General features: G+C 34.0%; 2 protein-coding genes and 1 pseudogene across 2 annotated transcripts; 1 reads left to right on the forward strand and 2 right to left on the reverse strand.

Moving 5' to 3' along the window:
* The first annotated feature begins 5322 nt into the window (after positions 1-5322).
* LOC120211087 (probable serine/threonine-protein kinase PIX13) lies at positions 5323-8008 on the forward strand. The gene is made up of 6 exons (XM_039209710.1): positions 5323-5430; positions 5507-5865; positions 6865-7000; positions 7116-7255; positions 7334-7457; positions 7554-8008. The coding sequence occupies exons 1-6, from the start codon at positions 5361-5363 to the stop codon at positions 7991-7993; spliced, it is 1269 nt and encodes a 422-aa protein (XP_039065641.1). The 5' UTR covers positions 5323-5360; the 3' UTR covers positions 7994-8008.
* A 1237-nt stretch (positions 8009-9245) lies between these two features.
* On the reverse strand, positions 9246-12319 carry LOC120211025 (annotated as a pseudogene).
* Positions 12320-17817: 5498 nt separating this feature from the next.
* On the reverse strand, positions 17818-19620 carry LOC120211057 (small nuclear ribonucleoprotein SmD3b-like). Its single transcript, XM_039209679.1, has 5 exons — positions 19321-19620; positions 18651-18703; positions 18370-18436; positions 18228-18284; positions 17818-18093 (listed from the first exon to the last, which is right to left on the reverse strand). The coding sequence occupies exons 1-5, from the start codon at positions 19477-19479 to the stop codon at positions 18031-18033; spliced, it is 399 nt and encodes a 132-aa protein (XP_039065610.1). The 5' UTR covers positions 19480-19620; the 3' UTR covers positions 17818-18030.
* Between the last annotated feature and the right edge of the window lie 2858 nt (positions 19621-22478).

Genomic DNA, 22478 nt, shown 5'->3' on the forward strand with positions numbered 1-22478 from the left:
CGGCTTCCCTTGCTAAACCGTACAAGTGACTTGCTACTTTTTTTACTTGTTCTAGGAAATCTCGGATAACTGCATCTCTAGCTTTCACCTTTTGTTGGGCATGTTCCCAATGAAAGCGCCACTGAAATCCCCCATCAAAGGGAACTATCTAAAGCTCACTTGATTTTTTCTTGAACCCATCTACAATGGCTTCCAACTCAGCTATAGTTTAGTCATCCCGCTCTTTCTATTTCTGAAGAGACTTCTCTAAATCAGTTATATGGACCCCTAAATTCTTATTATGGTGCCAACTTTCTAAAAAACATCTCTGAGTGGTATTTAGTTATTCTTTCAAGGTCTCTCTTTCATCCTTCCCTTCAAACTTCATATTTAGGATGTTAGCTTCACTTTCCAAGTATTCAGAAGACCTCTTCAGATTGGAATTGCTCTGGACTTGTTCTTGATATCCTTTTCTCAAATCCTCAAGCTCAAAAAAAATTTTCTTCTGTTTCTTCTCTAACTTATCTGCCCGATCCTTCATCCAACTTCCACTGAAATCTTTCAGCCTCTAGTTCCCTTAGATTTATTTCAACTCCAGTTTTTCGGCTTCAAATTCTTTCCTTGTTATCTCTAGCTCGGAGGGAACAGGCTTAAGATATTCTTCCATGGTTCGAGTGTCTTCATGGTCTGGCATTGGAATGGTGTCATTTTTCCTTAATCTCCGCCATTCTAAATAATCTGGAGTAAGTATACCCTTAGCGGCCATGACATCCATACATAATTTTTCTTCCGAGAATCAGTTACTTCTTTGACCTTTTTCTTGTAGTTATCCCCATGATATGAAAATTTCGATCCATATATTTCATGTGTTGTTGGGACAAACTAGCGTGCCCCATATTGTCGAAGTGCCAAAAGTAGAGAGTATCTAATTCCTCCCCCATAATCCGAGTAACGTCATAGTTTCTGAGTCTCCACATCAGAAAAAATGTCGCTATGGGTTAACCAGGGGGCTCTCTAGACAATATTACTATCCTGGAGGTGTGTGAATACCTTCATCCATTTCTCTTTTGGGACATATTCTTGCCATTTCAGGGTGAGGAATTCCCCCAAAGGAAAATAAGTGGTGTTGAATCGACGGTAAGAAATTCCGTTAGTCTTCCAGAAGTGATTATGGATTCAAACTTAAAGAAGTTGTGCTCACCCTATAAATCTTCCTCCACTGGTCTTCTTGCAATGGTTGAGGGAGCAAAAAGTTTCAGCTAAAATTCTCGGTGCTGGACTTACTCGTTTCAGGAGCTGTTTGAACAATTCTACCACAGTCACCTCAATGTATCCCAAAGTCTTTGGGAAGATAACCAAAAATGCCTAGTGCAAAAAGGTACATTGTTTTCTATTCATCGGGATGATTATTCATTAGTTGCTTGATATGTGTCCAAGCAATTCCTTCCCCACTACCTTTATGTTGAATATGATCAATTACCCATTTCTCATCTACCCCATACACTTTTTCCAATCTGTTCTTGAAAGGCTAACTCTTGATGTAAATTCGATCCATTCTGATTCCTTCACAATGCAGCAAAGTAGTATATTCTTCAACTGTGGGTACCATGTCTTCTTGGTTAAATGTGAAGTAGTTGTACCCCGGATTCCAGAATTGTACTAGGGATCGAATTAAGGGCTCATCTGTCTTGACATAGAGTAGAAGTGCAATATCACCATACCGTTGGTAGAACCTCCTTTTCTAGTCACTTTTCCAACTTTCCCAAAATACTCTGTAGGTCTTGAACATCATTCTATTTTAGGCTGACAGAAGAATAGCCAACCAGATCTGACACATAGTTTCCTTGCAGACTGTCTATTTTTTCTTTCTGAGTCTTTCGGACCATAGTCTTACCTCGGTGTTTTTTCACCTCTTGCATTACAACCCCTTTGTCTATTAATGCGGATTATTTATGTGTAACAAACACTTTTTTATGGATCAATTACCTCTTTTTATGATGCAAATGAAAAAAAGCAAACATGAAAGAAAAATCAGTTAGTAAGATAGAAATAATATAATAATAAAAGTAAAAAATGATAAGGAAGTAAAACATCCTAGGTTTTGAAATGGAGTTTCGGGGTGGGTTCTAATTCCCTGTAGTCTCCCGGTTTAGGTTGTAAAGAAGGTACCCGAGTTCTCCTTGCTGGTGCCCCCTTGGGCTTGCTAGACCCTCAGTCCTAAGCCCATCACAAGCTTATGTGGACCAAGTTAAACTCGAGATGATACATTCTCTTATGTCCATACGGAGAATAAATTCACATGAAGACATAAGGTATATGAATCTCGAAGGTTACTTGCTAGGCCTATACGGAGAATAAATTCACACGAAGGCGCCGTTTTTACCTGCACTTAAGAAAGAGTTTAAAGCTCGGGTATAGAGCCTAAGATAAAAATGTTTAATAATCTGAAATCATTAAAAAAAACGTCAGTACAACTATTTATTTGAAAAATAATCAAAGATAAATAGCTAGAATCAAATAAATAAATTAAAATTAAACTTTGTTATTTATTGCTTAAAAAGACAACCGAAAATTAATTTTGGCCTGACTCACTTACTTGTCCCCAGCGGAGTCACCAAGTTGTCGTGGTCGTCTTTCGGGTAGGCCTGAAATTGGTCTTCGACTTGAATAAATGAGTTAGAGTCGCCACCGATCATTTAAAAACTATTTAGGTTGATCGGACACCATCTTACCTGATCTGCGTTTTACCAGAAATATGTCGGATTCGGGAGTCAGTTACAGTTAAGAAAGGATTAGCACCATTGAACTGCTCTTTTGGTACCATTTTAATTTTTCGGTTGTCTTAATTGCGAAAATTAAAATTTAAAGACTCGATTCGAATTACTTACCTTTGATCGATTGATATTATCTCTAAAAAGTTGAAAACGTTACATTATAAAATAAAAGAAATATCAAATAAAAATTAAATTTAAAAAAAATAAATCGAAGAGGGAAATATTAAATTTTAAAAAAATGTTAAAAGAAAAAATAAAATAAATGAAGAAAATATTAAATTTAAGAAAAAATAATAATAAAATATAAAAAAATGTTAAAAGAGAAAATAAAAATAAAACAAAATAAACTAAAATAAAAAAAGAAGTGGGAAAATAAAAATAAAACAAAATAAAATAAAAAAGAAGTGTTAAATTTTAAAGAAAATACAAGGAAAGAAAAAAATAAAGGTAAAATAAAAGGTATAATAAAATAAGATAAAATAATAAATAATAAATAATAGTAGTAAAGATAAAAATGAATTTTTAAAAGTTGTTTTTAAAATAAAAGATAAGATTTAAATAACAGAAAATAATTAAATAAATAATCTAAAGAGATTAAGATAAAGATAAACTTATAGTGAAAGCAGTCTCAGAAATTACTCAAATCATCGAAACATATATTTACTTCAAAATTCACGTCAGCTTACAAGAACAATTCTTCGCTGACGACTCGGATTATGTTGTTTTAATAATAATTGGTTCTGATCTCAGTTTCCTCTTAACAAACAATTTCGCTAAGTGTGTTCTCGGAAAGTCGAATATGAATTCTCACGTTTGGAATTGAGCTTTCGCTTTAGCCTTCGATTTAAAAGAAAATTAGCTAAGCATGACCAAAGTCATACTTAGCATAATTGCTGAAAACGAAATTTAAAAGAAAATAAAGATGTGTGCAAAAAATTGAGAGAAAACTTGAGAGAAAAAGAAGATTTTATTCTCACATGTGTTGTGTGTGTCTCTTCTAGGCTTACCGTGAGAGGGTATTTATAACCTTCAAATTCCTAAAAATAAACTAAAGATAATTCCTAAAATAATATATTTTATCCTAATTAAAACACTTAAAACTATTTAAACTAAAATACCTAAAACAAATATAAAATAAAATAATATTTAAAATAATATCCTAAATCCTAATTGAAATATTAACATCTATTTAAACTAAAATATAAAGATAAAATATAATATATATATATATATATATATATACTAAATAGCCCGGACGAAAATGGGTGTCTACAATTGTGTGTAAGTGGATTCATTAGATATAGATATAATATAAAAAAGCTAATGAGTATTCATTTTAGTTTTTATCCCACATTGTCAAGAAACATAACTTAAACACTCTAATATGTCTATATAAATTAATACTATTATACTATTTAACTCATAGAATTAATATGTATTAAATTACATTGTTAGTCCATATAGTTTTATTTTTAAATTTTTTTAAGTATATATTTTTTAAATATGTTTTTAGGGAATTTGATGTGGTAAGATAACCCTGGAAAGCGCGCTTAGGAGACGTGTCCCTTGAAACGTATATTCTCACATGATGTCATATCAACATTTCCCTTGAAAAGCGTACTCCAAGAGACGCCTCTGTCAGAAAATGTGCTATATCAATAAAATTTGGAGAAACTGTGTCTAACAGATAATTAGAGGAAACTCTAGAAAAGCTCGTCCTGTAGGATATACTTTTCGGCCACATCAGCAAGCTCATTTTTTAAATGTGTCTCCTTACACTTTTTTCAGGAAGGGTGATAGTTTGATACATTTTGGAGAAAAAAATGCTATAATGATACTTTTGAGTGATTTTTGGATAAAATTATCGTAAACCGATAGATAAAATGGTAGTGCAAGGAATAAACTGAGAACAAATATACAGTGGCCAATATAAAAATTTTGATAAAGTTCCAGGGCAAAAAGGGTATTAAGCCTTCTATATGTATGGCATAAAATATGGCACTTTTCTTATTTGATCGTTTTCCCGTCTTTAATCCGAAATTAAGTTTAATTATTCATAATTACTTTGAAGCCGGCGCAAAAACCAAAACGTTGTTATCCAATTCCCATGTACTATCATAGTCGGACGAGAAAAACAGAATTTATACTACTAATGCTTTCATTTACTAGTGTGATTTCAATAACAAATAATAGATTTATATGATTTCAATGTCATAAACTTAAATTTTAAAACTGAACTTTAAAATAATATACGGTCTCAATACATAAAATTAAATTACAAGGACCAAATTTGAAATAATAAAAGAAAAACAATGACTTAGCACATCTTGAGGGATATAAACCAGAGACAAGAGTATAGAAAGGGAGGTTGAAATGCGAATTATAGCGACGTAAAGAAATTCAACGTTCAGAAAAACAAAGGAAAAAGTCCAAGCAAAACTCCGAGTCTCCATCTTCTCCTCCCACGTCGATACAGCTGGACTGGTTCCTTCCTCCCTCTTTCTTCTCTTCTTCCTCGAACCTGCGAGTCAATACTCATTTCCTTTCCCATATCTAGAATCTCCGCTTTTCAATCCCCAAACACAAGAAAGAGTTTTTGTATCAGTTATGGGGAACTGCTTTGGAACTCAACAAGTTGATCACCATAGCCAGTCCACCATAAAGTCTTCCAGCCCAGGTACCTTTAGATTTGATTTTGTTCATAGTTTTCTGTTTTATGTCTTGTTTGATTGACGATGCACACGTATTTGCAGAAGATCAGTCGAAGAAAGTAAAAGACGGCACACAATATGGATCGGTTCCACCGCCTACAACGAACAAGGAGAGCAGCGGCGCCGAAGGGAGAAGCAAGGAGGGTGAAGCGGTGGTGTCCGTGCCAGCAAGTGGAAAGATCCCGATGAACACCGCCTTGAAAATATTCACTTTGGCGGAACTCAAGGCCGCCACCAGAAATTTCAAGCCGGCTACGGTGCTAGGAGAAGGCGGTTTCGGAAGAGTTTTCAAAGGTTGGGTCGATGAGAAAACCTTTTCTCCGTCGAAAGTCGGCGTCGGCATGGCGGTCGCCGTCAAGAAATCAAACCCCGATAGCTCTCAAGGCTTGCAAGAATGGCAGGTATTCTCTTTTTCTTTGCTTCCAACAAACATTAATAAAACAATGTAATTTAATTTCATCTCACGTTAAAAGATTATTGTTAAATACGTGGTTAACCAAAATATTTTATTTTTAATAATTTTGATTACCAATTAATTTAGTTGATTATATTTTAAATCTTTTAAATAAAATTTAAAAACTAAATTCTATCATACTCAACAAAGAAAATAAATTAAAACAATGTAGTATTATATACAGGTGTCTATTAAGTGTAAACACCGGGCAGGAGGATTGAATTGTCTTCCCAAAATATACGGCGCCCTACACCTACTATTTTATGCATAGCTTTCCATGTTTACTGTTTTCAGGCTACACTTTCGGAATAAAATTTTACAATTTGGCCGGTCGACCTCACCACTATAACAATTCAGTGGCGGATGCACGTGGCTTTAAAGGACCACCAAGACACCTTTTATTATTTTAAGAAAAAAATTAAATTTAGTTTAATTTGTTAATGAAAATAGGAAAAATTATTAAATTTGTATACCCAAAACTTTTTAAAATAGAGAATTATAATTTTTTATCTTCTTTTTTTAATTTTTAGTTACAATTAATTCTTTTATATATTATGTATTGGAGGATCATTATTGTGTTAGCAATAGTTACTATTCTTTTAATGCAAGGTAGTTGCAATTTTTAGTAACTTTAACTTTTGAAAGTTTTAGAATTATAAGTTAATATAGATAAAATTTCATTTTAATCATATAAAATAAAAAATATATATATAATTTAACCTTGTAAAAATTATAAGTTAATATCATGATAAATTTATATTTTGACTCTCAAAATCTATAGTTCAATCGGGGTCTCTCGTAATAGAATTGTGTTTGGCTCGAGAGGTCTCTACGCATGGATACTATATACATATACATGTACATGTACACGTACATGTATGTATACGTATACATATACCTGAATGAATCCATGAAAAATGAGTTGGTATTGGTGGTGTGAGGACAGGCAGAAGTGAAATTCTTGGGCAAGTTCAGCCATCCAAATCTGGTGAAGCTGTTAGGGTACTGTTGGGAGGAGAATCAGTTCCTCCTCGTCTATGAATACATGCAAAAGGGAAGCTTGGAAAACCACCTCTTCAGATGTAAGTAATTTAAGCAACAACAAAACACCTCTCCTTTTCTCTGTCTCTGTCTCTGTCTTTGTCTTGAAAGATTGGCCAAAAACTTACTGTTTCATTTATAAAAACTCAATTGCAGCAGGCAGAGCAGAGCCTCTTACATGGGCAACACGGCTTAAAATAGCCATTGGGGCTGCCCAAGGCCTGGACTTTCTGCATACATCAGAGAAGAGTGTTATCTACAGGGACTTCAAAGCCTCCAATATTTTGCTGGATGGCGTAAATTCAATCCCACCCTCCTCTTTTAGCTTCCATCGAGTCGTACGGAACTAATCAACTGATTCCTGTGTCTTCCAGGACTACAACGCCAAACTTTCGGATTTCGGATTGGCAAAGTTTGGCCCTATAAACGGCCACTCGCATATCACCACTCGAGTTATGGGCACTTATGGATATGCTGCTCCTGAATACGTTGCCACTGGTAATGTACCAAACTTTCCGTTTGAATGACCACTTCCTCTGGTGTGTTATGTAATAAGACTATAACTGACGTTAACATATACAAAAAAATGTGTAGGTCATTTGTATGTTAAAAGTGATGTGTACGGTTTCGGAGTGGTGTTGTTAGAGATGTTAACAGGCCTAAGGGCCCTCGATACAAATCGACCCAGCAGAGAGCACAATTTGGTGGAATGGGCCAAACACTCGTTGACGGAGAAGAGAAAGTTGAAGAAAATAATGGATCCAAGGCTGGACGAGCAATACCCTATCAAAGCTGCATTGCAAGCCGGTGCACTTATTTTGATGTGTCTGGAAGCCGATCCCAGAAGCCGTCCATCCATGGAAGAGGTATTGGAGACGTTACAAAAGATCAATGCCATTAATCAAAATCCTAAAGAGAGTAGTAAAGGTAGGAAATCGAAGTCAAGGGCTAACGATAATCGATCTCCGATGCAATCTAAGTACGATCGGAATACAAATAACCAACGCTCCGCCACGGCCACGCCACATCGATAGTTGTTCGGTTCCGGAGATGTGCATATGACAAATTGTAATAATTGATGTTATCCTTTACACTTATATTAACTTTTTTTGGACTCATATATAGGCAGTACTAGGAATGCTAGGAGTGTGAGCGTTTAATGTCAAATGGTTGAGAGTTATCTTTGAACATATATTGTCTTGTATTTATCCTAAATTACTAAATATATATATATATATAGGCAGCTAAAAATATGTGGAATACGATTCCAATACAGAATACTTGAGGTCTAGTTTTATGTGAAATCAAGAGGATATATTATTGTTATTATTATCACAATGAAAAGTTTGCAGTTAATTTCATCAGCATCATATATTATTGTTGTTTGGTTCAGTGGCTTTGCCTTTTATTTGCTGCTTTTATTCTAGCTTTTGGGTGTGGTCTTTGCTTTTCCTTTTGCTCGGTTCTCTCTATGGAATTTTATGGGATATTTTGTTAATAAATTTTGATTGAGAAAAAAAAACATATCATATATCACCCCAAATGTAAAACAGCATTTATATTGGTTGAGGGGTGAGGGTAAGTGATGTTGATGATGGGTTAATTGAGAAAGATAAAGGTTTTTTAAATTATTTAGAGATCAAAAATTTTGTTAACAATCAAATTGTTAATTTAAGGGATAAATTGGATATTAGTTCTTTTAGTTATTTTAATTATAATTTAAGGGAAAAATTGGATATTAGTTCTTTTAATTATAATTTAAGGCATAAATTGGATATTAGGTTTTTTGGTAAAATAAAGATAACAAACATAAAATGTCCAAATCCTACAGAGTAGGCCTTACCGAATTCCTCATAGTTATGCTAATAAGTTGTTTGTATTACCGATCTTCGTAATGAAACCATGCACCCAACAATCAATTTCATCATGAATCATATCACCTACAGTCACTAAATTGTTAAGATTCTTTTACTTTGGTCACTGAACGTTTTAAAATTTTATATTAGTCGTTAATCTTTCAGTTTACTTTTATTACGATTAGTTAATAAATGCCAACATGGAACGTTATCCTTCTTCAGCTCTTCTTCATCCTTTTTTTTTCTTTCACGGCTAAACCATCCTCTTTAATGCTTAACTCCGAGCCCATCGTCCACCGTCTCACCGTCCCTTCTAATTTAACCCTCAACGAATTTCACGAGTTAATCCTCAGTATAATTCAGTTCCACACCCGCAAAGCTTGGATGGTACCAAAAAGTTCAATTTCATGTTGCAGTGAGTTTAGAAGATTTATGGAAGCTGGTCACTCGTTCTCATAAGCTGTAAAAGTGCATTGGCTTTCCTTTGTCCTCAGTTTGTTCCTGTTTGGGAGTTCTCAACTAAATGCTCGTAAACACCAAACTGAAGAGCTGCAAGAATGTGAGATGAATTGTTCAAACTCAACTCGGGAAGAGCCGAGGCCGCTCACTCCTTATTCTTCGGTGTCCCGTCTCTGATGATATCAACCAGCATCTCGATGAATGAAAGCTGTCCGATCTTGTATCTACCTTGTGGATGAGTTACTAGAAGCAAGAACATGGAGAGGGCCTCATCAACCATGCCCGTTCTCCTATCCTTGACTAGGAGCTTCAATGGTGGCACAATGCCAGCATCGATGGCCCTTGCCTTATTGGCTTGGTTGAGACATAAGTTGAACAGTGCAGTCACATCTTCTTTTTGCCTCTAATCGTCCCGGTCTCCAGCAATTGTACTAGTGCAGGGATGCCTTCCGAGAGAGCGATCATTACTTTGTTCTCGTCGAGCATCGATAAGCTGAATAAAGCTGCAGTTGAATTCTCTCTCGACTCCATACTTCCATGTCTCAATACGTCTATTATAGCCGGTATTGTTTGTTCTCGCAATATGAGCTTCTTGCTAGCATCGTCGATTGATAAATTCAAGAGACGTCACGGCATACTGTTGAATTTTAGGATTCGGATAGCTCAACAACTGCACCAATGCTGGGATTGCTCCCCAATTAGTGAACAGAACTCAGCTCTCCGGGTGCTCCTTCGTAAGCATACGAATATCCTTTACCGCCCTTAACAACACTTCTAATTCAGAGGATGATGAGCCTTGTGAGGATTCACGTCGGGATGCTTATAATTGTTCTTCTCACACCATTGTGTAATAAGGTTCTTGAGGGCATGATTCGGTGCGAGCGACAAGTGAGCCAGCATTTGCCTCTGTATTCGGGCATGTCCTATTGTTAGAATCAAACCACTTCTGTATGCTATCTCTTTCAAATGTCTGGAATTCAGTTTGAAAACACATGTATCAAACAATCAAATGTAAATGATATAAATGATGTTATTGTTTTCAGTCATTCTCAATTCAACTGGTTGAAACAAGAGAAGTCGTTACCTGTCCACTCGCTATGATAACTGGATCTCTCATTACGTAGAGTGTGGTCGGACACAGGAACTCGTGAGGGATCACGAACGACATCGACTTCTCCAACATTTTAGGCTTGACAGACTCCTTGAAAATATCAGTTACTTCCATGCCTAACATCTGTTTGAATTTATTGAGAATGTCTACAATTTACACTACGCACTCTGAGGTCTGGCCTCTTTCTTTGGCAAGATTCCTTATAGCTATGGTTTCCTTCAAGTCCTCAACTGTACGCAAATCTAGTTTCTTGGCTAGCCTTTCTATGATGGCTATATCGGCTGTCCTTTCATCGGTTTCCGAGGATAGTACCATCAAATCTACTGCAAGTTCCATGTCCTGCGAATGTGTTCGCCGTTTGCCTCGCCACAACTGTGTCACCATTAGCTCGACCTAAATAACATCCGCCATTCGAATTTCAAATATACACATTGCATACAGAATAAGGCTTCGAAAACAAAGAAAGTTAATTCTTCTGATTCATACCTGCTCCTTTACTTCGACTGAAACATCGATTTCGTCGCAAGGCAAGTCATCCAGAGCTTGGCATAAGTTTTCGTAAACGGCGTGAAACTTGACCATCATTGCCTGTCTCTAATGCCTGAGAAAAAAACAAGCAACAATGGGAATTTTTGAATTCAACGGATATAAATAAGTAGATAGTGCCTCTGTCTCACCAGGAAAATCTTGCTGCCAACCCTGCAAGTTTTCAGAAGTTTCTTCGCCAAGCAAAGTACTTTCTTCAGCTTCGACAAAGCGGCTACAACGTTAGGAGGAATGCAAACACCGAGGAGCCAAATCTCTTCGAAGAAGGGCAACAAAATCTTCATGCGCCTAACAAGGCTGTAACATTCTTGTCTCAGGGTGCTTCGGAAGTCTCCGAGCCGAGCGATATATTCGATGAGGCTCACGCTTTCCTGGACCAAATCGGGTTCGTTTTGCTTTGCATTGGCTGCACTGATTCCTTTCTCTTCCTCCAACGTCTCCCCTCTTCGGAAATCGATATCTACGGCTCTCTCCCTATATACCACCATCGTGGTTCGAGCAAGCTTTTTCCCCATGCAACCAGGGACCGTGCCTACAGGTTTCTCTTCGGACGCTGGGCTCTGAAAGAAGGGAGAAATCATGTTGGAATATGGTGCTGGGCTCTGAAAGAAGGGAGAAATACTGTTGGAATATGGAGGAAGAGGAAAGGGAAGGCCGAGCCGGAGCCGGAGCCGAAGCTGAGGGGTGTTGAGTAATCAAAATCGAGAGACATTGAACACTGACGCAGGATTCCATGAATGAATATGCTGATAGGGTGGTAGTGTTTCTCCCGTGTGATCCGTTAGCGTGTATTTCGGGTCTGTTGCAAGGAATTTCGCCCGAGTTTTGCTTCTTAAAATATAAAATCTAGAACAGGTGTTTTGTCTTTTATGAAAGAACAGATAACTAAATAAAACAGTTACATATAAAGAAAAGAAAAGAAAAGAAAAAATTAAAGAAAAGGTTAATCCATCCTTACAACATAACCTTTTTGCCCATTTTTTTATTAATTATTATTATTATTATCATTATTATTATTGTTATTAATTAAATTATTATTACTATTACAGGCCCAAAATACAACAACCCAGAACCCAAATTACAAATGAAGCCCAAGCAAATCCAGATTACAAACAAGATTCGGATCTAGGCCCAGATCCGGGTTGACCCGACACCCGACCTGATCCAGCAGAACCCTCCTAGGGTTTCATCTCAGCACCCAGCCGCCAACATCATCAGCCGTTGGATCTTACCAGATCCAACGGTCCAGAGCCCTCCAACATTACCCTAGGGACGATGCCGACCGCCTCCCTGACACCTCGCTCCAGTCGCTGCCTCGCCTCAACCAAAGGCTCTAGAAGACTTGAGGATGACCGCAAACAACGAAGCATATGATGAGTCACCACCATAGTTTGGTGACTCACCTAAAAACCGACCTATTATCCGGTCCGAAGGGGGGGCTTCGTGGTGGCTATAAAAGCCACCAAACCCTGCGAAAGAAGAGACACACAACAGAGGAAGCAAGATACAAAACCCAACAACCAAAAATATCAAAACAAAAAAAATAGAGAGAGGTTTACCGAGGAAGTTGCACCGCCACTAGAGTCTCCACGCGCCTCCACGCGCCATTGTAGAAGTCGAAATACCGAAGGTATTTCTTTAGATCTACGAGAATACGAGGCTTTTTTAAGGGAAATGGGGTCAGAATCAGTCTTAGAATACTCGGATCTTTAATTTGGAGGGGTTTTGTAATTTTCGGCCATCGACGGAGTTGGCGGCGACATATGGCTGCCGACCGACGATCAGATTCCCTCCGATGAGGGAATCTTAGAGAGAAGGGAGAGAGATTTATGTCTCTCACGTTTAGAGAGGGAATGAGAGAGGAAATAATGAAAAACTTGGCCTTAAGGCCGGTTATATTAGGGTATTTATACTCTCCTTGAACGACGTCGTTTAAGGGAGAGACCATTTTCGTAATTTCACGCGTGGGTAAATTATATCCTCAGTCACTGTAATTTTAGAACTTTGCAATTTAATCCCGAAAAGCATGTTTCTGTTTATTTTAATTCGATACTTGAATTTTAATTTATTATATTTTAGTCCCTATTATGCTTTTTATATATTTTAGGTAAAATAATAGATTTAGCCCCTGTAATTTTAATAATTTATATTTTTACCCCAAATAATTAATTAGGTTAAATTAAACTATTAATCCTTAGACTACATAATATTTTGAATTAGGTTGTTTAATTTTAATATTTTATGTTTTAATCCCTGATAATTTAAATAATTTATATTTTAGACCATAAATTACATTATTTATTATTATTATTTAATCCTATATATATATATATATATATTTTAAAATATTTATATCTATATTTTAATATTAAAAATGATAATATTTATTTATATTAAGAAAGAGGTTGTCTTAAAGTAACTAGATGTCATTTTCTGATATTTTTAAATAAATAAAAATCTTACTTATAATATATATATATATATATATATATATATATACTTTAATTTTATATAAATTATTTTTAGGAAAAATTATCATATTTTTATTAATATTTATTTAGTTTTTTAATATTAAGAAAGTGTCTGTCTTAAAGTAACTAGATGTCATTTTATGATATTTTTAAATAAATAAATATCTTATTTATAAAAACCTAAAATATATATATTTACTTTAATTTTATAAAAATTATTTTAATATATTTTCTTAGAATTATCCTAATAAATTTGAAATAACAGGATTATTAATTAAATATATATTAGAATTCTCAAATTTCCAATAATAGAGACAATTTATAAATGATAGGTACCAATTTTGGGCGTTATAGGGGTGTTAATCATTCCCTAAATGTAACCGACCACGAATCTCTTTTTATTACTAAAAATGAATTTTTGGTTATACACATACATGTTTATCTTTTAAATTATGTTTCCTTAAAAACTATTTTAAAAAATTGTTTTTAAGTATTCGACCTACCTAACCCAAAAAGGTCGATGGTGACTCCTATTTTTTTTTATAAAAACCATTTATTTATTCACTTTACTTTTCCCACCAAGGAAATTCGTACCCGGGCGAAAACCGGTTCGACAGCTTGGCGACTCCGCTGGGGACTGGTCAAACCTAAATCAATTATAAATTGTCTCTATCAATTAGAAATTAAGAATTTATATTTATTTAATTTATAATTCTGTTATTTCAATTCTTTATTATCTATTATTTTTATATATCTTTATATACTAATATTTTTATTTTATTTGATTTTCATATATTAGGATTCATTTTTATTGGTTGTTTGTCAAAGGTTTGAGAATTTCTCCTCACACACAACACGTGCATTGCATAAACATAAGCTCTATACTTGAGCTCTTTTCCCTTTTAAATGGGAGTGAAAGCGACATCTTCGTGAGATTTTTTTCTCTGTGTTAGACCTAGTAAGTAGCTTTCAGGGTTCATATGCTCTATATCTTCGTGAGAATTTATTTTTCGTGTCAGGCATAGAGAAATGTGCCCTGGAATTGAACTCGATCCGTTTAAGTCTGTAATGGACTAGGATTGAGGGTTTGGCAGCCCAAGAGGGCACCAACAAGGACAATTCGAGTACTTTTACTCATAGAACTGAAACTCCGCATATAGTAAACCCTAGAAACCCTCCCGATCAGAAACCATGCCGAAATTTTGTCCAAAATAGGTGTACAGAAAGGAGAAATGAATTCTAACTTTTTCCTTTTAATTTATTTAATTTTTTCTGAATAAATGCATGTGAATTAGAAATTATGTGAATTAGGGATTATAGTATTATTTAAAGTATGTTATATAAAAAACATGTTTAAATAGAAATGTTTGGGTAGACATTATTATTAAATTAAATTTTCTTTCTTTATTATTTGAACTAATTCATTTCATTTTTATGTTTTTTCTTCTTTTATTTTTGCTATTTGCATGGCATCATACAGGATTGAAGGTATTGATCTTCGAGTTAATCGTCTCATTGGAAAACATTCATCAATGGATAAAAAGTATTCGAATCAAATAGTTCCAAACTCGGAAGTAAGACAGTGGTCTGAAGAATTGCAAAGACAAGTGAGAGACAGTTTGCAAGATGATTATGTACCAGATTTAACAAGTTATGCTCCAGTTTCTCTCAAAAGGAATGATATTCAAGACCTGCGAGGCATTTGGGAGAACAGAGATTCAAATAAAAAGATGCAGTTTTACCAGTATTACGGGGACATTCTGTATTTGCTATATGTTGAAGTTGATGATGAATTTCTACGAGCCTTGATTCAATTCTGGAATCCATGATATAATTGCTTCACTTTCAATAAAGAGGACATGGTTCCTACTATTGAAGAATATACAACATTTGTAATACCCCCAACCCGTACCCGACCTGGATACGAGTCCGAAGTGTCACATTTACTTTTCAAACTTTGACTCATGAAAAAACTCGAGAAAATTTAAAACTTTCATTAAAGTCACAGCGGTTTGTTTAACTCAATCAATTAGTACATGCCAACTATATTCAATATACATAATACATCTAATTCAAGACATATTTTCTGATCTGATCTTCGGTAAGAAGTAACTGACCGGTCTTGCTCCTCTTCACTTTTCTTCTAGCTTTCCGGAACCTACGTGTGAAACACTCACACGCTAAGTCGATGACTTAGTGAGGTATAAAAACATATAACCACTACTAATGCATTCATAATCTATACTTATTATATCATACAAAATCATACATTCTGTCATGCAACCACTATCCACTTGTACACACACATCATTCACATATTCTTATAACAGGTTTCATAGAACAAAACGTGTAAATCATATGTAAGGTATTTATTATTATCTCTTTATTAGTCTTATTTTCGTTCTTTATCTTTTTGTCATATATTCTTGCATCAATTCCTCTTAACCAAGCTATATACACATCATCATATCACATATATCACTTCACACCATAAAGATGACAAACCAATCACATACTATCATGCAAGGTTCTTTTATATTATTTCCTTTATTAGCCCATGTACACATGTGAGAACCATAGATATGTGAGTCTATAGAGGTTGTGCACTAATGCTGTCACCACAGCTCGTATAATTGCACCGAAGTGCCACATAGAATTGCACCGTAGTGCCATATAATAATGTCCATAAGGACCACATATCATTCCTTAAGAATCATATACATATACTAGGGATCAAGTATGTGTCTCACAAGACTTCACACATGTTCCAAAGAATATATATATATCCCGAAGGACCGCGTAGACCCTCGACTCTTGGCATGCCAACTATACCCCAAAGCTCTCAAGACACATAACATGGGCATTAATATTTATGTTAACATACATTCACATATAAACATAGTCCCCTAGTTCTTTCACATAGCTCATTGTCATATAAATCACATATCACATATCACATATACATATAGACACATGATTCACTTACGCGTAGAACATTTTCATATGATTCACATATCACAAAGCTTATCATATATAATTGTATTCTTTTCCATATAATCACATAATCATATAATATTTCATATGACATATACTTTCTCTTTCATATATCTCATGTGATTATAAACATTAACTGTAATTTTCGTCCATCGACGTTGACGGCGACATATGGCTGTCGACCGGCGATCGGATTCCCTCTGGTGAGGGAATCCTATAGAGAAGGGAGAGAGATTTATGTCTCTCTCGTTTAGAGAGAGAATGAGAGAGGAAAGAATGAAAAAATTGGCCTTAAGGCCAGTTATATTAGGGTATTTACACCCTCCCTTGAACGACGTCGTTTAAGGGAGGGACTATTTACGTAATTTCGCGTGTGGGTAAATTATATCCTCAGTCACTGTAATTTTAGAACTTTACAATTTAATCCCGAAAAGCATGTTTCTGTTTATTTTAATTTGGTACTTGAATTTTAATTTATTATATTTTAGTCCCTGTTATGCTTTTTATATATTTTAAGTAAAATAACATATTTATCCCCTGTAATTTTAATAATTTATATTTTAACCCCGAATAATTAATTAGGTTAAATTAAACTGTTAATCCTTAGATTACATAATATTTCGAATTATGTTCTTTAATTTTAATATTTTATGTTTTAATCCATGATAATTTAAATAATTTCTATTTTAGACCATAAATTACATTATTTATTATTATTATTATTTAATCCTATATATATATATATATAAATATTTATATCTATATTTTAATATTAAGAAATGATAATATTTATTTATATTAAGAAAGGGATTGTCTTAAAATAACTAGATGTATTTTTCTGATCTTTTTAAATAAATAAAAATCCTACTTATAATATATATATATATATATATACTTTAATTTTATATAAATTATTTTTAGAAAAAATTATCATATTTTTATTAATATTTATTTATCTTTTAATATTAAAAAAGAGGTTGTCTTAAAGGAATTAGATGTTCTTTTCTGATATTTTTAAATAAATAATTATCTTATTTATAAAAACCTAAAATATATATATATTTACTTTAATTTTATAAAAATTATTTTAATATATTTTCTTAGAATTATCCTAATAAATTTGAAGTAACAGGATTATGAATTAAATATATATTCGAATTCTTAAATTTCCAATAATAAAAACAATTTTAACTGATATGTATCAATTTTAGACGTTATAAAAGTTTTAATCCTTTCTTAAACGTAACCGATCACGAATCTCTTTTATTACTAAAGAAATAAATTTTTAATTATACACAAACATGTTTATCTTTTAAATTATGTTTTCTTAAAAACTATTTTAAAAGATTATTTTTAGATATTCAACCTACTTAACCCAAAAAGGTCGATGGCAACTCTCAAATTTTTTTATAATAACCATTTATTTATTCATTTTACTTTTCCCGCTAAGGAAATTCGTACCGGGGTGAAAACCGATTACGAAATTCCTCGACACAAGAAACATATAAATCCTTTTACATCAAATATCAGTACATGCTTTGATCACTAAACACAATAATTTCTCAAGTGAACTATCACCATCAATGCAGCTCTTCACATAAGAGCCTTGAATGAAACCATTCGACAAGACAAAATTACCTACGAACAGATGGCACAGCACCCCTACCACCTATCGTGCCACGCCCAGCAGCTTGAGCCTGTAAAACCAAAAAGGAAATGAAATCAAATTTCGAAAAATTAAGCTAACAAACCAAGGAAATTTATAAATTAGATGAGCGAAAAAGGGGAAAATTATTCTTGGTTTGTCTTAATTATGGACAGGTGAACTTACTTTGGCTCGCATTGCAACAGCTCTACCTCTGCCAACACCTAGAGATGAGCTCTTACCCTTGAAGAAGTTATGAAACAAAGTCAGAGTTCTTCAAACAAGAGCACAATGTAAGAAAAGTGGTAATTTGCAAGTAGATACATACCTTGATTTTAGCATCTAGGCGTTTAAACATAGGAGCATTCTTCAACATGTCAGGTATGACCATAAACCTGTCAAAATATGCTCACCATTCAATAAACAAATAAGGTATGCCTGATTTGAATATAACTGCAAGATGGTGAGGAAAATCTGATCCCTAATAAACAAACTTTAAATAATTAAATTAAACTCGGTGTTCCTGCATCACTGCAGACCTATCACCATCAAAAGCTGCACACTAAAAACAATGAGACATGCTCAAACAAGGGGACGGGGACATGATACCTGACTTTACTGCCTCGGATGAAAACATGTTCAAGCTGTGATACCTTTCCATCCTGTAGCCAAGCAAATCCATCAGCTTAAAATCAGTTACACGTAGAGGTGAACTATGAGAGTAAATAAAAGCACCTTCAGCCAAAGGGAATAACAAGTTTTTGATAATGTTTACTTTTGAAAAAAGGTGATGAAAGAAAATGCACTCGAATCACAATGAAATTTCTGAGAAAGAACCATGATTCAATTAAATACTAATTTCACTCAAACAACGTTTAATTAGTTGTATTAAATAAAGAACAATGATGCAAGAAGTTGGGAACTGAAATGATTCATTAAATCAGTTAACAACCAGACATTTGCATAATAATCTAAATAGAATCACACAACAGTCGATAAGAACAATCCACGAGCAAACTCGAATATAGAAGAGAGAGATTGCAGAGAAACACCCTCAATTTTCAAACCCTAGAAACTTCATCCTTCCCTCCCCCTCTCTCCTGAGGATTAACCCGCTTATAAACTTAAGTCCAGGGTTCCAGCACGCAATGCCTAAATCTAACATCAAATACTTAAGGTTCATCACTAACTGAACATAAACCCTAAATCCCTAAGATCCAAACTAAATTAATAAATCAAACTCATTACTGCAACACTAAAGAAAAAGGAAGAGATGTACTTTAGCGGTGTAGGTAATGTTCTCGAGCTGGCAATTCCAGTTATCCTCGCACTCGACCATGCCTCCTCTGTAAAGCTCCCCGCTCTTAAGCTCCACCGTTACCACGTGGCCCGACGACTCGTGTAGTAGCTTCACCGGTATGCCTAAGCTCCGGCTCATTGTATCTTTTTCCTTTTACCTTTCTTTCTCGCTAGTTCGCTCTGCTTTCGGACGAATCGCAAACCCTGGCACCGGGACAAATAAATTTTGCCCTGCGAGTGCGAGTGGTTTAAATCGAATGATTAGGGCTAGAATTGTAATTCTCCACATATGGTGAGGTCAAGTTTAAGGAGTTCAGTAGGTTATATGGACGCAGCAGCGCCGTCGGTTTATCTCTCAGAATAGGGCTTAACTTAATATCGATACTTTATGTCTGGTGATTTTACTTTTTAAGACATTGAAGTTAATCTCGGTATTGATATCTTATTGAGATATTGATATTAGGTGAAGAGCATCAACATCTTCGATAAAATATTGATATTTTAATTCTATTTTTAGAAGAAATTATCCAAATAAACCTCCTTTTTAATCTTCAAAATTATCTAATACTAAATAATGCGTAAATGAAAATAATAAACATAACGTAGAAGATTAAAAAAATTATAAATAATCTTTAAATAAATGTACCAACTATTTATGTATGTGATGCAATAAGATTTTGATTGTGTGAAACTAAAATGCCCTTAGAGGTGGGGATGTATCAATTTATATCTAACATTGTCAATATTTTTCTATGCGACCTTATAGACACTAACTTAATCAACGGCCATGTGTTGTATGTGAAGACTATTTAAGCACTCAATATTATTTATATGTATATCTGACCATGTATGGTGAGGGTAGTTGATGAGCTCCCGGCTTTCTTTGTAATGACATGGGTGGAGATACAATATATATTAGCGGTCAAGGAGGCGATACACCATATATTAATAGCTTGAAATGTGATACACTATATTATATAGCCCTCTAAACGAACACGAACGAGAGTATGTTTATATTTGTTCGTTTAACTTTAAGCGAATAAACGAACAAACATAAACAACTAAATGAACGGAATTTATTGTTTATGTTCATTCATTGAGAAATTTAGCTTGTTTTGTGTTCGTTCATGTTTGCTCGTTTAAATGATAAACGAACACAGACAAACGAACGTAAACAAACATAAACGAACGAACGTAAAATTAATTGGATTTCTATTTGAGAAGAGTTTTTTTTTCTTTTCAAATGATTTTAGGATTTATGTTTTCTTTAATTGATTTGAGTATTTTTTATTTGGGTTTAAAATTAATTGGGTTTAAAAATATTAATGGGTCTAAGGTTGAAATTTATTAAGTCTTTATATTTCAAACGGTCTGGATAACATAAACAAACGAACATAAACGAACGGATTATCGAACATTCATGAATGCAAATGAACGAATGAGCATTTTGTTTGGGTTTAAAATTCAAAGGTCTTAAAATATAATTAAACTTTTGCGGGCGGCAAAACTTTTATTACAAATTTACAATGATTTTAAAACTACTAGTGCTCTAAGAGGTATTTGGACATCAAAGTTTGGGGGCCATTACCCCTCTCACCTATAATATGAATCCGTCTTGCGTGGACATCACTTGTATACTCGACAAATAGTAGATCACGACGATTGTATCTATAATATAATAAAATGTACCTGAGGACCAGCAATGAGGAAACACTAATGGGACGAGGTCTATGATATGATGATTGTGAAATTCTTGTATGGTTGATTGTTTGACTTGTTATTCAATGCTTGCTCAAAGATGTCATGCTAGAGTTTCACTAGAAAGTTTTACACAACTTGCTATAGATTTCAAATACGTGAAGAAGAATGATTTAATATGAAATACGAAAAAAATTGAAATCTGGATGATATTGCGACCATAATAATAAATAGGATGCAATTTAATTGTATAGAAGATGCGGTCAAGTCATTAAGAAGGATAATTTGATCATGGAAGTATATATATAAATATCTGTTCATGTTAGAATGAAATTATTACATGCATAAGTGAAAAATTTGATACGTGTGCCTTAAATTGCATGTTGATTGTTGATATGCTTTATCTACATAGATTTATCTACTTCAAATGATATAGTAGAGTAGTAATGCACCATTACGTTTCATAAAACTAGAGTTCGAATTGTTTTCATGCATAGGTTACAACATGTCGTTCTAATATCAAAATAAAATGTTCCTTAATCTCAAATAAAAGAAATAAATTAAGTAGAATAGTGAGAGTAAAGGTCGATCTACAGGGACTATGAGACTGATGAATTCCTCACTCTTGATTTTGATTTTGGCGTGATGTGTAAAAGAAAATAAAAGGAGAATTTTGAGAGTTGGAAAAATATGAAAGAAAAATAAGAAAGTAAACTAACTAGATTTAAGTGAACTTCAATTGGTGAAAATCAGCCTTGGGCTAAAGCTTCTGCCTCAATTTAAATTGATCATTGAATAGAATTTTACCTCCGAGCTCACGCCAGTTATAGTCTACAGGGCCCAACCCCTGTAACTTGTTTTTCTCTCAAATGAATCGAGTATCTAAAATTAATTTTTAGATCTCAACTCTTTCTGAAATCAATTGCGACAATCGCTTACTGATTCAACACCTTTAAATTTTGGAAAAACTCAACTCGAATTTTATCGTCTAAATGGAGAATCTAACCCAATTCCAGTTTCCCTTAATGGACCGCAGCTAAGTGTTTTCATTGGAAGTTGAAAATGCCACAGGCCGATCTTTCCTCCCAACTATTAATCAAAATCGAAATTTAATTCCAATTTGTACTTTTTGAAATGAAATCGTTTTGATTGTAAAAGGATGGTCAATTACCGTTCCTTGATTTCCGAAAATAGAAAATGTTACCCTGAAGGGTATGAAGCGCTTTTCGATTCTCACTACTTAGAATCGAGTCATTGCTTTAGCCTTTGGCTATGGAAAACTTAGCTAAGCATAGTAGAAACCATACTTAGCATTTTTGAAAGAAAATAAAGTAAAAATTAGAAAGGAAAATAAAAGTGAAAAGAAAAAGGAAAACTTTTATTAAACTAAAGAAAGAAAGAAACAAGAGAGTTTGAAAATGATTCGAAGATCCCAATGAT

Source organism: Hibiscus syriacus, unplaced genomic scaffold, assembly GCF_006381635.1.
Source record: "Hibiscus syriacus cultivar Baekdansim isolate YM2019G1 unplaced genomic scaffold, ASM638163v2 tig00109957_pilon, whole genome shotgun sequence".
Taxonomy (NCBI): Eukaryota; Viridiplantae; Streptophyta; class Magnoliopsida; order Malvales; family Malvaceae; genus Hibiscus; species Hibiscus syriacus.